We start from the raw sequence: 15917 nt of genomic DNA, 5'->3' as shown, positions 1-15917 counted from the left end.
AAACAGGTAATGCTTTATTTAGCATGGGCTTGGCTCACCTTTAAGGCATTTGTGAAAAAGTTCATTTGTGATTGTCAAGGGAAACAAATGTTTCAACATTTCAGTCTTACCTTGATGTTGCTCCCCCAAGGCACTGTGGAATGCCCCTTGTTGGAGTGCCAAGGAGGGTTGCGGATGGAATGCAAAAATTAAATGAGCTTACCTATTTTTATTGTTCAGTTTCAGAAGGCAGTATGGTAAAACATGAGCTGGACTGTAGGCATACCTCAAAGATATTGCAGGTTTAGTTTCAGACCACACAGTAGAGGGAACATCTGCAATAAAGTGAGTCAAATGAATTTTTGGGTTTCTCAGGGTATTCACAAGTTATGTTTACACTATATTGTAGTCTATTAAGTTGCAATAGCATTATTTCTAAAAAAAAACCAATGTACATACAGTGATTGCTAAAAAATGCTAACCAACACCTGAGCATTTGGTGAGTCATAATATTTTTGCTGGTAGTGTCTTGCCTCCATGTTGATGGCTGCTGACTGATCAGGGTGGTGGTTACTGAAAGTTGGGGTGGCTGTGGAGATTTCTTAAAATAAGACAACAGTGAAGTTTGCCACATTGATTGATTCTTACTTTCATGAACAATATCGCTGTAGCATGCAGTGTTGTTTGATAGCACCTTACCCACAAGAGACCTTCTTTCAAAATTGGAGTGTATCCTTACAAATCCTGCTGCTGCTTTATCAATTAAGTTTATTCCAAATATTCTAAATCCTTTGTTGTCATTTCAACCATCTTCACAGCATTTTCACCTGAGATAGTTCTTATCTCAAGAAACCACTTTCTTCACTCACCCTTAAGAAAAAACTCTTCATCTGTTAAACTTTTATCATAAGGTTGCAGCAATTCAGTCCCATCTTCAGGCTCCACTTCTAATTCTAGTTCTCTTGCTATTTCCACCACATCTGCAGTGACTTCCTCCAGTGAAGTCTTGAGCCCTTCAAGTAATCCATGGTGTCTGGAATCCACTTCTTCCAAACATATGTTAATGTTGATATTTTTGACCTCTTCCCGTGAGTCATGAATGTTCTTAATGGCATCTAGAATGGGAAATCCTTTCCAGAACGTTTTCAATTTATTTTACCCAGATCCATCAGAGGAACCACTATCTAAGTCTGTGTAGCCTTACAAATAATAACCCTTGCAAGCCAAAATTACTTCTTGAACCATGGGCTGTAACATGGACGTTGTGTTAGCAGTCATGAAAACAACTTTAATCTCATTTATCTCCATCAGAGCTCTTGAAAGAGCAGGTGCATTGTCCATGAGCAGTCATATATTGAAAGGACTCTTTTTTTCTGAGCAATAGGTCTCAACAGTGGCCTTAAAATATTTAGTAAACCATATTGTAAACAGATGTGCTGTCGTTCAGGCTTTGTTCTTCCATTTTTAGAGCACAGGGAGAGTAGATTTAGTGTAATTCTTAAGGGCACTAAGATTTTCAAAATTACCCCTTAAGCACTGGCTTCCACTTCACAGCACCAGCTGCATTAGTCCCTACCAAGACAGTCAGCCTGTCCTTTGAAGCTTTGAAGCCAGGCATTGACTCTTCTTCTCTAGCCATGAAAGTCCTAGGAGGCATCTTCTTCCAGTAGAAGGCTGTTTCATCTACACTGAAAATCTGTTGTTCAGTATAGCCACCTTCATGAATGTTCTTAGCTGGATTGTCTGGATAATTTGCGACAGCTTTTACATCACCTGTTGCTGCTTCACTTCGCACTACTCTGTTACAGAAACCGCTTCTTTCCTTAAACCTCATGAACCAACTGCTGTTAGCTTCCAACTTTTCTTCTGCAGCCACCTCACCTATCCTAGGCTCCATAGATTTAAAGAGGGTGAGGGCCTTGCTCTGGACTAGGCTTTGGTTAAGGGAATGTTATGACTGGTTTGGTCTTCTACCCAGACCACTGAACTTTTTCCGTGCCAGCAATAAGGCGTTTTTGTTTTCTTATCATTCATGTGTTCCCTGGAATAGCGCTTACAATTTCCTTCAAGAACTTTTCCTTTGCTTCACAACTTGGCTGTTTGGTGCACCAGGCCTAGCTTTTGGTCTGTCTCAGCTTTTGACCTGCCTTCCTCACTAAGCGTGATCATTTCTAGTGTAAAAGTGGAGATGTGCAACGCTGCTTTCTAAATGTTCTCCTTGAACATTTAGGGGCCATTATAGGGTTATTGATTGGTCGATTCCAATATTACTGTGACTCAGGTAATAGAGAGGCCTGAGAGGGAGGGAGATAGGAGAGAGGTAGTCAGAATACACACAACACTAAGTTCTGAAGTCTTACATGGGTGTGGTTCATGGTATCCCAAAACAATTACCATAGCAACATCAAAGATCACTGATCAGAGATCACCATAACAAATATAACAATGTAAAAGCTTGAAATATTGTGAGAATTACCAAAATGTTATACAGAAACACAAAGTGAGCAAATACTGTCGGAAAAATGGTGTTGATAGACTTGCTCGATGCAGACTTGTCACAAACTTTCAATTTGTAAAAAAAAAACCAACACAGTATCTTCAAAGTGCAATAAAGCAAAGAACAACAAAACGAGGTGCCCCGGTATTATAATCCTTCAAATTTAATTTTTGCTTAATCTCACATTTTCTCTGCAGAAATTGTGTTGTCTTTAAAAAATAACAAGTATTTAAATGAAGCTGTGTTCCTGAAGCATATACTATTCTTACAGTTAATACATTTAAATTCCCATTTGTAATTGTCCTTTGTGGGTAAAATTGCAATATTTCCAGAATCTCTCATCTGGCCTTACCATTTACATATCACTAGGTGTTTCTTCCCACAGCCTCTGGGACAAGGGGTGGAGAGAGGCTGTTTTCTCCTCTCCTCTGTTGCTTAATTGGTCTGGTGCCTGTCAGTTGCTGGGGATCCACCCGGGGAGTTTCTCCTAGAAGAGAAGAAGTGGGTGTGCTGCAGGGATGCGAGAGGCGGAGAGCCAGAACAGTGGCTGGAGGGGAGGAGCTGGGCCTCATCATGAGCAATAAATGCGTTTCTGGCAATCTAACCTTTCCTTAGACTGATTTCTGATACACCAGTTTATTTACGTGGGACTGGGAATAACAATCCCCCCCACCGCCCCCAGAGATACACCCTTTAAACCCAAATATCTCTGAACATTTTATTTGCGGATCTCCATTTACTTATCTCATGACTATTTCTTTTTCCAATTAATTTGAAAAAGCAATCTTGTGGTATAGTTTTTCAGTTTATTGTAAAACTTCACATTTGCTCAGCAATGTGTTCCTTTTTCTACTCTGACATTCCCATAGTTCCAAATGGTTTTTCAGTTTGAGCAGGTGTCACAGTTGCCTGGGGCTTGGCTTGTTCAAATGCAGATCACTGGCCATGTCCCTGAAGTCTGACTCATAGGCTTGGGGTGGGGCCGGAAAATGTGCCTTTCCAACAAGTTCCTTGGTGATACTAATGCTTTTGTTCTTAAGTTCATACTTTGAGAAGCACCGATCTAGATAAATTGTACGAGATGGTGGTAGTATTGACTAAGGTAGTTAAGTGGCATTGGAGATGGAGAGAAGAGGATGAATCTGGTGCATATTTAGCAAGTAGAGCCAACAGGGTTTATCCGTGGTTTAGATGGGAGTTGCAGTGAGGGAAGGGAACGGAGAGGAAGCCTATCTCTGAGGTTGGTACGCCTGAAGAATGGATGGATGTAACAGTGGTACTGAAAGGAGAAATGAGCAGGGTGGGAGGGCTGGCTCATGGTGAGAAATTAGAAGTGCCATTTAATGTTTACAGCATTAAAAAAAATGACAAACGCAATTTTTGATATAGAGTAGACTTTGCGAAATGACAGATAACTGTTATTGCCATTATTACTACCTTCACTATCAAAACTGTCAACTGACCCTGCCAGAGATAACCTCCCAATTCCTTTACTCAGCAACCACACTGCAAGGCTAGGAGGCTCCTCGACGTAATCCAAGAGATTGAGGCCTGAACAGGGACATTTCCTGCTCATAGCTCTCACCTCATGGCATGAGTGGGCAAGGGAAGAAAAGCAAAGGAGGGTAAAGGGGGAAAAGGTTCTAATTCATAGAGAATTATTGCCTGCATTATCACAGATAACCTAACATCCATGTTAAATAGGCAGAATTATCCCATTTTACAGAGGAGATAAATTACTTGCCCGGTATCTTATAGAAATTTGTGTGGGAATTTAAACCCAGCTTTATCCTGACCACATTATATCTGTACTTCCTACTACCAGACTTCCTTTACTGCCAAGAAATAGACCGGTTATCTTTCTTATGTCAGAATGATGACCTAAATAGGCTAAAGGCAACACCCTGGAACTTTAAGACTAGTGGATTTTAAACTTTTGCAATCCTCATAGGAAGAACCACTTTTTGTAAAGCAAGCCAGTATTTACATTTGTTAAAAAGAAAGGCACAGACCCAACATGGTGTCACTTTTGCTAGGCCAACGGGTTAATACGTAAACCCAATTACAACCCAAGAAACATAGTCAGGAAGCTTGTGGTCAACATCATTGATATGATAATCTGTCACAGGAGCCTCTTCCATCTTCCCTAAAAGAAGATGGGGTGATCTGCATTATAACACCCCCTGCTCTTCCTCCTAAGAGAAAGTGACTTGGCCTGAATCAGTCCCTTCTTTTTTTGGGTAATGACTTTCCCCCACACCCGTCTGTAAAAACCTTTCATTTTGTACAGTTCCTTGGAGCTTCTCTCTACTTGCTAGGGGGGATGCTGCCCAATTCATGAATTGCTTAATAAAGCCTATTAGATCTTCAGATTTACTTGGATGAATTTTGCTTCTTAAAACATTTAAATGTATGTATTTGCATACCCATACTCATTGTGTGTATGTGTGTGTGTGTGTGTGTGTGTGCACGCAACAATATGACTCAGACTAATTTTCAAGAAATGACACTTATTGAGATAGGTGTTATCAATATTTACTCTCAGTGAATGCATTCTGATGCTCTCTTTTTTTATTCACTGCCATAGATGTTTATCAGAATGCACAGAATTTATTTCACAATCAACTTTTGAGTCTCTATTAGGTGTCTGGAAACTCTTCTTTCTCTCCCTGGAATTTACTCACCAATATCAACAATTCCAATGAGCTGTATGAAAGACAGCCCTGTGGAAGGGAAAAGAGGAGAGTAGGATTCCAGTGCACTTTGAGATCATCTACACTTGCCTACCTTGCAGAGCTTTGTAAGAATCAAATAAATTATAATTCAGATGAAAGAACTTTAAAAGTAATCAAGTCCTGTGACTTTGAATCTGCTCCATGTAGCTGTGTTCACTTGGACTGATCATTCAAGTACTCTGGAGCCCATTACTTCATCTACAAAATAAGGGATTTGACCCTGTTCACCTCCCAAGACCCTTTTGCACCCTCATGGGTTATATAATCCTATCATAAAAAGCTCTTTGTGAACAGTACCCTATGGGACTCAGAAATCCTATCATGATGATCATGATATTGGTGATTATTCCTAAAGCCCCTGAAGGAATTTTTGGAAATAAAAAATGACATTAGGAAATGTCATAAAAGGAAAAAGGAGAAGTAATCAGATTCATTTTGAGTAGGCACATGAAGTTGGTGAGCAAAGAGAGGTTCAGCTTCATTTTAAAATGGTCAACAAAATGATTCATGTTCTAGAAGTAGAAAAGGGACTTCTCAAAATTTCATGTTCGTGTTCAGATGGCAAAATTGTAGGAACAAACATCCCTCCCCTCACTCGCCCTCCCACCCCTGGGGGCTAAATACTACTTATTTCATATTCCTGACCATTAATTAGGGAGCACCAGGAACAATAACTTAAATATCTAAGGTAGTTTTATCTCAATAAATGCCGAAATGCTGGCTAAGATTTAATTATGTGTATGTGTGTGTGTGCGTGTTGTTGCTAAAAATTACCTATCTTTCAATGATCTTTCGATGGTCTATAATTAGTGTGGCCTTGCCTCATCTAGGCTGGGAAACAGTAGCACAGAAAGGTTAAATGCTTTGCCTCCAGGTAGCTGATGAGTCAAGAAGACTCATGATTGGTGGTGCAGAGTCAGCCCGCCCTTTACACGGTTTGCTTGACAACTTGCTCAGTCAATTGCCAGAAAGTATTTATGCGAACAAGCTCTCCTCCCTGCCCCCAAGATGCAGCACTGTTCATAGTATTTTCTGGGATTTAATAAGGTATCACAAAACAAATACATTGAAATTCTAAATATACAAATAAAATCAACTGTAAAAGGTTATTTTACCTTTTCTCACCATTTCCTTATTTTTGTATCTTTATAGATGGAATGGTAGTAATAATAATAAGCCCACCCCAGCTTTAACTGAATTTATTTGGATGCCCAGCATCTGAGAGCACCAATCTTACCTAAGTCCGGCATTGGTCCAGGAAAACAGCAGGTCTGGTCTTAATGACTCAGTGTCCAGCCCACTTTACACTTCAATGCCTCCTTAACTACCAAGGGAGAATTTTCTCATTCTTTTTCTTTCCTTTCAAAAATGTTGTCATCAGGAATTGTGCATATCAGTTTAACTACTTTTTGAACAAGGTTTTTCAATGTGGAACTTTCCTGTAAGGGCTATTCCCTATTTGCACTGATAGATGCCCCCAGCAATGAATGCTTCAATAAGGGGACTGCACAGACACGCTCTTATTCCCACAGCGACAGAAGAGGCCTCTAAAACAAGTACGAGATCTCTCCTGGGGCACCTCACCTATGTTTTTGTACCATTCAGTACTTTAACAGAGGGGCAGGTTCCTTGCAGTTTCTTAACAGTCTCAGAAAGTGATCAATCACCAAATCAAATGTGACATGGGTTATCATCTCCCAGGGAGAATTCTCTTGAGTGGCTTTTAAAGAAAGAATCGCAAAAGGAGAACTACCTCTACAGGGCTGTTACCCTCACAAAATAAATCCGCCATGGATCTTGTCCTTGAAAAAACACACACAGGGCCCTAAGTGTGTATTGGCTAAATGGCTTTAACCATCACATTTCGTTTTGAAAGTGGCCCTTCCCTACGTCCTTACTGTTCAACCATTAAAACCCAAAGTGCATTTCCCCTCAAGAGCCGAAACCCCTAGCAATGCCTGGCATTGTGGGCGCGCAGGAACCAGAATGTCCCCACAAATAATAAAGTCGGTACAAACAATGGCGCGTGCCCAAGCATTCACACTTGTTTTTTCAAGCCTCGGCTGACAGAGGCAAAGCTGTAATTCCTTAGGTCGCTCGACTCCAGGAGGGGCGAGGTGTGGATTGTAACGACATTGACTACTTGAGAACTCTTTCGACAGGAGAAGCTTTAAAGATTAACTTTCTCGAGTTTCCGTAACCAAAAATGTTTTAGTGAATGGCGCGATTGGAAACTCGTGCAGGCGGGAGACCGCAGCGCGGCCGCTTTCAACAGGCGATTTGTTCTTCTGTCCGTGGCTCATTTCCATGCAAAGAGCCTGACATCAGAGCACCTTTTGTTGCTAAACGCTTTCTTTAGCGTGGAGGGGAGAGAGTCATGTGGAGCTGGAAGAGCTCATTTTGAAGAGAGGGGTCCCGGGGAGCTCCTGCCCAGTGCCAGCGGCTCCGCGGGCAGACCCGCGGGCCCTGCCCACCCTTGCTGGAAGGGGTGAGTCGCGTGCCTTAGGGCGCCGGTCCCCGTCACAGGAAGGAACGCCTCGGCAGCGCGTGTGATCGCCGCTGGCCTGCCAGGACTCCCCGCCGTAAAACCCGGTGGTGCGGACTTCGCCTGCTGCCGCCCGGTCTCCGGGCCCGGCCGAGGGGCCGGAGTTGTCAGTCGCTCAACCCGCCGCCGCCGGGAGCCGCGGTGCGGGCGCCGGTGCGGGGCCCCGCGGGGTCGCCAGGTCTCCGGGGCATGCGGCGCGGGGGCGCGGCTCGGTGACGCGGCGGGAGGGGGGCCGGCAGCGCGCTGGTGCGGGCGAGCGAGCCCCGGGCACCCGGACGCACGACCCGCACGCGGGACGCGGCCATGGAGGACGCGGGGGCCGCCGGCCCGGGGTCCGACCCCGCGCCCGAGCCCGAGCCCGAGCCCGAGGCGGCCGCCGGCATGTCGGAGGCGTTCTCCCGGCTCTGGACCGACGTGATGGGCATCTTGGTGAGTTACCTGGAGCAGGGCGGGCGGGTTGCGCTCGCAGACCTGGCAAGCCCACTCCTCAAGTCTACTTGCTCTTAGAGGGTTAAATACACAAGGTATAGGATTTCAAGCCCTAATTAAAAAATAACCAACCACAGACCACATCAAAGATACTTTTTTTTTGAACGATCGGGGAGGCTCTTCAGCAGTTTCATCTGGGACACCTGCTGGGAAGTCGGTGTGGAAGAGGCTAGACCGGGTTCTTCAATGCGTAGAAGTAAATAACTGGTATTTGGCTGATCTGCTTTCACAGTTGGATCTGGGAAGATGCCGAGGTTACTGATGTTTATCTCTTCACCATTTGTTGTCTGCCCCCCAGAGGAAAACAACCATCTCTTTACTCAACCACCAAAGAGTTTACTTTGTTTGCTGTTTTTCTACTTGTAGAATTACTTGATATTTGTTGTTTCATGTTTGGGAACTAAAAACAATAGGACTTATTTTGCTAAATCTGTATTGTCATGTATTTTGAAATGTCCAGTAACTAAAACCGCCCATGGATCTGGCATAATTTCTGAAAAATAGTTCTTATGCCTGGAGGATGAAGGTGTAACTTGCTCGGAGTTCAGTGCCTTGGGGAATTCGTAGACTTGCTCTGCTGGGGCTGTAGGTAGGCAGGTAGACTGGAATTACATGAGTGGGGGTTATTACCGTCAGACATCTTAATCCACACATATATTGTCAATTGCAGTTTAAAGATTTCGAATGCACAGTCTTGTAAATGATGGGAAAAGGCTGGAGGTTTACTTTGAGATCTTTTATGTTTCTAATGGAAGGAGGTGTAGTTTTTACAAAGAAGCTCTTTGGGAATGATGAACAGTGCACCATCTTTAGTACAGTAATTAAGCTCTTGGACTTTGAAGTGAGTTAGCCTGGGCCAAATCCCAGCTTGACTTTACTGCATGACCACGGCCAGGGAATTAAAGTACCTACTGATTTCCAGTTTTACTTCCTGAAAAGTGAGGTGAAGATTTGCTCCTTAGGTTTTCTGAGAGTTAGGTAAGTTGATGTATACCTAGTACTCAGCATACTGGCATTTAGTAGGTGCTAAGTAAAGGGTAACCTTGTTAATTCTTTTCATTCATATAGTCCTGTGCCTCATCTTTCCAGAAATCTTACAGTCCCAGGTATTCCATTTTCAGGTGTTCATTGGTATTTATGATTATTACTGTACAGACAACCAGGGATGGTTGGCCAAAGATTTCTATCTGCTCCTCTCACTTTTGGATATTTTTAAAATGCATATTTAAAAAAATTTTAAGCCTCCAGTTTTTGTATTTCCTGACATTACTGGTGAATATGGGCCTTTAGTGAAATTCCAGAAAACCCAGTGAACATTTTAAAGTTGTGGTGATTGTTTTTTAAGTTTGTCAAGCAGGAAGCTTATCTTGTTATTTCTTGCTTATTAGCCTCCGCTCTAAATTTTCAGTGACTAAAAAAGTTGGTTTGATAACATCACACTGCATTTCTTCCTAGGGTGTGGGCTGGGGAGGCGGGGTCGGGGGGCATGGAGAGTTGGAGTCGCTCACTTAAATGGAAGTGTGGGTTCAGGGTTGCTTAGGAAGGTGGGGGTTGTTGGCAGGTGGCACTTTTCTGAAGATTTGCTTTCCCTTCCCTGGGAGATTCCAGCGCTGTTGGGTCAGCTGTAGTAGAGTGTTCTTTGGCTGTGTGAAAAGGTGGGGTGGAGCTCTAGAAGCTCAAACCTGTTCAAAGGGAAGATGCAGGAGAAAAGAAAGTAGTACTTCTAAAAGCAAATCAGTGTGAGGCAGGAAAGAGCATAAAGATTGTCCCAAACATGTTGTGTTCACTCATGCTTTTTCTTGTCTTTCATACAATCTTACTTCCTTTTCTGTAAACTTGAGCATCAGGATTGTTCCTTAATAAAATTCAGACGAAGACATGGTTTATTTCTCCTTTGTACATTCCTGTAGGAAGTCACCAGGTTAAAAGGGAAGATCGTCATCCTGCTTTTAGAGAGCTGTCATCCAAGAGTTTATACAAAACTGTATTTTTGGAGGGAATATATCAAGCCCTAAAACTGACAGTTGACTTTCTCAGTACTTAACTGAGCTAAGAGACACCTTTTGTATTTAAAGCAAGGGATTTTTGCAGTCTCTGCCTAGACAGGTGAAGTGACTTGACCAGTGGCACAGCTTGCTAGTGACAGTGTCAGGCTGCACCCGTCTTCTCTGACCTTTACTAGCCAGGAGCCTAATGCCATGCTACTCCCTGGTTAATGATCCCAGATCAACATAGTAGAAATGTAATTATGTCCAGTATTTTCGGAAAATGCTATTTGAAAGATTATTTTTCAATACTGAACTTGTAGAGGGGAGTAGAGATGGTGGGAAGATTTGCATCCAAACATATTTAAATGATTTCAGGCACAGTTGCTACTTTTTTAGGTTCTTATAAGAGTAAAAATCAAAGCTTGACGTCTGTTAAAGGTTACAACTTTTTTAGGTGCATGAATGAGCACAGTCCCCCTTTTCGGGTGGCGCACAGCCACTGGGAGGCAACTGGGCATCTCCCCTGGGGACTTGGTTGGTTCTGCCCCTGGGAAGGGTGTTGCCCCAGAGGCAGTGATCTCAGTAAATACTGAATGGTTATTTGAGTTTATTAGGACACATTTTGCATTTAAATTAGTTCAGTTCTGCACAGTTCCACACCCACTAGTTGCTTTTAGATAATTATTAATGAAATGCTTATTCAGAGAAGAAATTGTAACATTTATGGCATGAAAAAAGTTTGAGCCATGCTAGAATGAATAAATGCCAGTAAGTGAAGTAAACAGAGAATTAAGAGGAAATGAGCTTACCAACACTAAGTGACTGTGAGTGCCTGGAGAGCAGGTTCAGTATTTTACTTATTTTTCTATCTCCAGGGTCTGGGACTTACTGGGCCCTGAGAACATGGTTTAACTTAATGAAAAAGGAGAGAAGTATATCTTAATACAGGAGGCACATAAAAATACAGTCCTAGACAGCTGGCTAGGAGCAAAGCTAATGAGGAACAGATCCACCATTTTCAGGTCTCATTACCAAAAGTAAATTAATAAATGAGCCTACTATCTGAAAAAATGACACTTAACAATGTGAGTCTTACTTACATAAAGACCCATGAGCCTACTCTAATGGGGTACATTTATGAAGCCTTCAATAAATTCTGCTCATGCTGAAGCTACCATTTGGGCAGTTTCATCATGCAAACTAAAATCCTGGCACTTCAACTGGGAACAGTAAAGGCAAATTGCAAAATGTTGTAAACCCTGAGCAATTAAACCGTGTCTTCCTTGTGAAATGTGCTATCTTGTTCTCTAACTCTGCAACATGCGGTCTGCCTGGGTCTTCAAAGCATGTCACCTTTCGTGGTAACATGTTTAGTTTTCTGCCAAGAAGTGCAAACGAGTTAGAATCCTGTAGGATTTTACTTTTATCTCTACCCCATGGTTGCAGACACAACATTCCCTTTTTCTGTGTGTGGGGGACGGTAATTGTTTTTAAGAGTAGGAATTTTGCTCAAGTTATTAGATACAGTAATCATTGTTTTGATCACTGATTATCCATTTGGTAAATTCTGGTGGTTCATAAGTTTTTCCTACAGAATTTGGGGACCTCTTAAAGCTAGGCCAGGCTTTTAAGCTGCTTACTAACTGGGAAGGGAGGAAAAGGGATTTAGTAAGTGCCTATTGTTTGCAAGATCCTGTAAAACGCACCTCCCCCAAACCTCTTATTTCCTCTGTTGCCTGCGCTGTTCCTGCAATTTACACCCATTTCCTAGTAGTACTTAGAGAATGTCCTTTGTGTCCTTTGTATATAGCAATGCTCTGGCCTCTCTCCCCTGCTCTGATTCCTATGCAAGCTACCAAAAAGCCTTTAGTCCACGAAGCTGTTATCCCAGCTTCCTATTTATTAAAAAAAAAATTATTTTTTTTAAAAGACCCTTCTTTGCTTTTTAGTTTTGGGCAAAGTTTGGGGGAGGTGATGTGTTGGTGAGATGCCTAGGACGCTTTTAACATGCAAACCCCTTTGAAAGCAGTAGTTTACATATTCCTTGGGTGGTATCATACGTTAAGCCCGTCAGCTAATGACTTAATTTTAGGTCTTAGAATTTGAGAGTCAGCCCTGGTTTCAAATATTCTGACTTTATGTTCCCGTAGCCAGCTGACAGCCCTAGGCCTTTTATAAGTGGAGAAGTTGCGGAGTGTTTTATAGCGGAGGAACTGAAGAGACCTTGGAAATGAGCCCTCAACTCCCCCATTTAGAGATGAGAAATGGAATGGCTCAAGATAGCAGAGTAGGAACTAGACCTCTTAGCCAAGGACAAAAGTTAAGTCTTTTATAATTGTGGCTGGGGTTGCCTAAATCTTTTGCTGTCAGAAGAGACTTCTGCCCTAAAGTGACTGTTCTTGGTCCCCTGCTTCCCCTTTCTGCCTCCATTTACCATTCCCTACCTTGTAATCCTGCCCTCTTCCACCTGATGACTGCTGTCAACCTCCTTTTTCATCGTTCACTGCCTTCTGGTAGAACGCAGCTACATGGGGGACGGGGAGGCAGCACTTACAAGCCCTGCTTCCTGGTGCTGTACCTGGGGCTCTTCCCGGACTTACTTGAGCCTCTCATTGTGACCAGTGAGCATTACTGTCTCCATTTTACAGGGGGCAGGTAAACACGTGTGCCGCAAATCACACAGATAGTAAACAGAGGAGCTGGGATTTGGATAATGTGTTATTTCCTGGAATTACCTCCTGGTTGCAATTGCATGTATAGTTCATTCTTTCACACACCTATTGAAACATTTATTGGCTGTCAGTCTTTGCTACTGAGCTGAGTACTAGTGACACATGCCCCTGGCTTAAAGAAAGATCCAGGAGAAAGATCCTTTGTAGGAGAAATAACAGCAGTCCCACCATCCCTCCTGTAAATACCTGGACCCACAGTGCGGTGGGCAGAGAGCCCCCAGGCGGCAGGAGCAGAGCACAGAGTTGGAGGGGTGCAGTGGTAGTGCACAGGGCGGTTCAGTGTCCAGAAATGCTCTTTCATTTGGGCGTTGGCAGTAAATAGGTTTTCCTGAGAGACGCTCTCCAGTGAAGGGTAAGGAGGAATGGCGGAAGGACCTACCAGGCAGAGCCACGGGGAATGAAGATGGGAGAGCACCCATGGGGAGGGGGGCGCTAGAGCTTGAGTGCTCAGGTAGTTGGAATCCTTCTGTAGACTCTGGTGAGGAGCCAGATTTTTACACTGACCTGTGACATGATCAGTTCTGTGTTTTAAGGAAGTAGCTTTTTTGGGCTATGAGTTGGTGGTGAATTTGAAGGGCGGCCACCATAACAATCCAGGCAAGAGGAGATGAGAGCCTGGGCTAAAGGTTTATGAAATATGTCAGTTATCTATCATCTGACTTCCCTTAATCCTCGTCTTTTACTAACTATATGCGAGTAATCAGTGATTGCTCCATGGTAACGTTCTTTTGATAATTCTTTGAAGCTCAGGAGATGCTGTAGTCTTGTAATTATTTTTTTCTCATTGTAAAGAAAAGTTATCTATCTAGACACATATATATGTACACGTATCTATTTACCTGTCTCTATACTAGAATGAATGATGTTCCTTGAAGAGGGGAATTATTATTTATAACAAATGAACATAGTACTGTAGCTAAATGGGCTTTAATTTCACCTTCTAAAACCTAATTTTAGAGGGTGAAGTAGAGGAAATATTCAGCTGTGTGAATGATTCATACGCAAATCTGTATGTGAATTTTACAAAGGACATAAAAGGGAAACCTGTAACTAGTAGTTTTATGTATTTTTAAGAGTTCTTTCTGCTTTAGATTAACCATCATAATCCCACTGTGATATATGTGCTTACCCATGCTTTACACACATTATCATACAGTAAAAATAAAATTGATTGCAAAATAGTTCATTTAAACATAGGCTAAGACTCTAAATTAACTATACCATTTAATCATTACCCATGAGTATAGACTACGACTATAAGAATTAACCAAACCTTCAGACTAATTTTGAGACCGAATATATCTTGTGACCACTTGGATTTGTCATTATTTCATAGGGTAGGCTCGTTTATTAATTTATTTTTGGTAATAAGATCAGAAAACGGTGGATCTGTTCCTCATTAGCTTTGCTCCTAGCCAGCTGTGTAGTGTCCCATCTTTTGTTCCATATGTTTCACTGAGTAACATTAATTCTTTATGAGACGAGACGCTTTATAAGAGGTTACCTGGCTTTTTTTTGTTCTTGCATGTCAAGTCATGTAATAGAGATGACTCCAGGTACCCAGGCATTATTGTATCAATGAGACTCAGAAGACAAATGCTTGATAATGAGATTCTTTTCTCTCTGTAGTCAGTATTCTTTCTTTTCTGAAGGGATCTCCTATTGTCTTTCACCTTTCTAAGATGACTGGTGAAATCTGAATCTGCCTGTATTGCTAACGAATGCCCTGTAGACTGTTCCATGTGTCCATAGAGATAACTTGCAGCTCTCTCCTTGATGTCTGTAATGCAGATTTGACTCCTAGTTGATTTTGGTGCCTTAATCATCCTTTGTTTGGTTTTACAACCAGCAGTGAGTGAGAAAGATCCAGGGAGTCTACCCACCCCTCTGTGGCTTCAGTTCTTTTTTCTGGCTTGCAGATAACAGTGGAATTAAGAGTAAAAGAAAAATACATGCATATAATTGTAATTTTAAGTGGAAGTGATGTTTGAGGAGCATTTAAAAACCTCGGTATGTATCCTGAGCCCCAGTTACTTAAAAAACTTATCCTAGTTACTTCTGTGGTCTTTGATGCTTTTGCCTAAGATTTGCTATCAACCAACAGTTTTTCACCAGAACTAAAAAAAAAAGTTTATATCCTTTTTTGGGGGCACTTTTAAAATGGAGTGTATTATGTTATTTGTAGTAGAAAGGAATTTTTTTCTTTTTTTGAAATATGGTTGATATATAATATTACATTGGTTTCAGGTATACAACATAGTGATTTGGCAGTTATCCCCATTATTTGGTGCTCACCCCAATAAATATTATTAACTATCTATCGACGTATAATGATATTGCAGTATTATTGACTGTTTTTCCTATGCTCTATTTTCAGTTCTGTGGCTAATTTATACCATAATTGGGATTTTATGACTCTTTATCCCTTTACCTATTTCACCACTTCCGTTAACTCTCTCCTCCATGGCAGCCTCTAGTCTCTCCTCTGAGTCCATGAGTCTACTTCTGTTTCATTTTTTTAGATTCCACTTCTAAGTGAAATCATACGGTGTTTGTCCTTCTCTGCCTGGTTTATTTCACTTCGTATAAGAAAGGAATATTCTAGCTTAAGAATAACTATCTTTGCTATAGGCTTACATCCATTTTCAGAGGATTTTAAAGACCTCCCTTAAATAAAACATTAACAATTTTACAAACGTCCTTGTTTTGAAATGCCCAGGGTTAAAAAAATTTTTTTAACAGAAACAACAAGATCCCCTGTACACATATAACACTGGCCGAAATTGGGAACACTGACAACCACTGAATGCTGAAGAGGATGCGGAGCAACAGGAATTCTTGTTCGTTGCTGGTGGGAATTAAAAATGGTACAGACATTTTGGAAGATAATTTCGCAATTTCTTACAAAACCAAACATCACTTTTACCATCTGATCTAGCAATCATGCTTCTT

The 15917-nt window shown here is 41.9% G+C and overlaps 1 protein-coding gene across 3 annotated transcripts in view; it reads left to right on the top strand.

The window, feature by feature from the left end:
- Positions 1 to 7007: 7007 nt before the first annotated feature.
- The window catches only part of SASH1 (SAM and SH3 domain containing 1), a 180310-nt gene continuing 171400 nt past the window's right edge, over positions 7008 to 15917 (top strand). Inside the window, exon 1 of one of the 3 annotated variants that reach the window (XM_057489115.1) lies at positions 7008 to 8185. In XM_057489115.1, the coding sequence (XP_057345098.1) occupies positions 8060 to 8185 (126 nt within the window). In that variant the 5' untranslated portion in view covers positions 7008 to 8059. The remainder of the gene's footprint in view (positions 8186 to 15917) is intronic. The other 2 variants (XM_057489116.1, XM_036906907.2) reach the window with 2 other exon arrangements.

Source organism: Manis pentadactyla, chromosome 12 (assembly GCF_030020395.1).
Source record: "Manis pentadactyla isolate mManPen7 chromosome 12, mManPen7.hap1, whole genome shotgun sequence".
Classification (NCBI taxonomy): Eukaryota; Metazoa; Chordata; class Mammalia; order Pholidota; family Manidae; genus Manis; species Manis pentadactyla.
The sequence above is the reverse complement of the archived record's forward strand: the minus strand, read 5'-3'. Positions and strand labels throughout refer to the sequence as shown.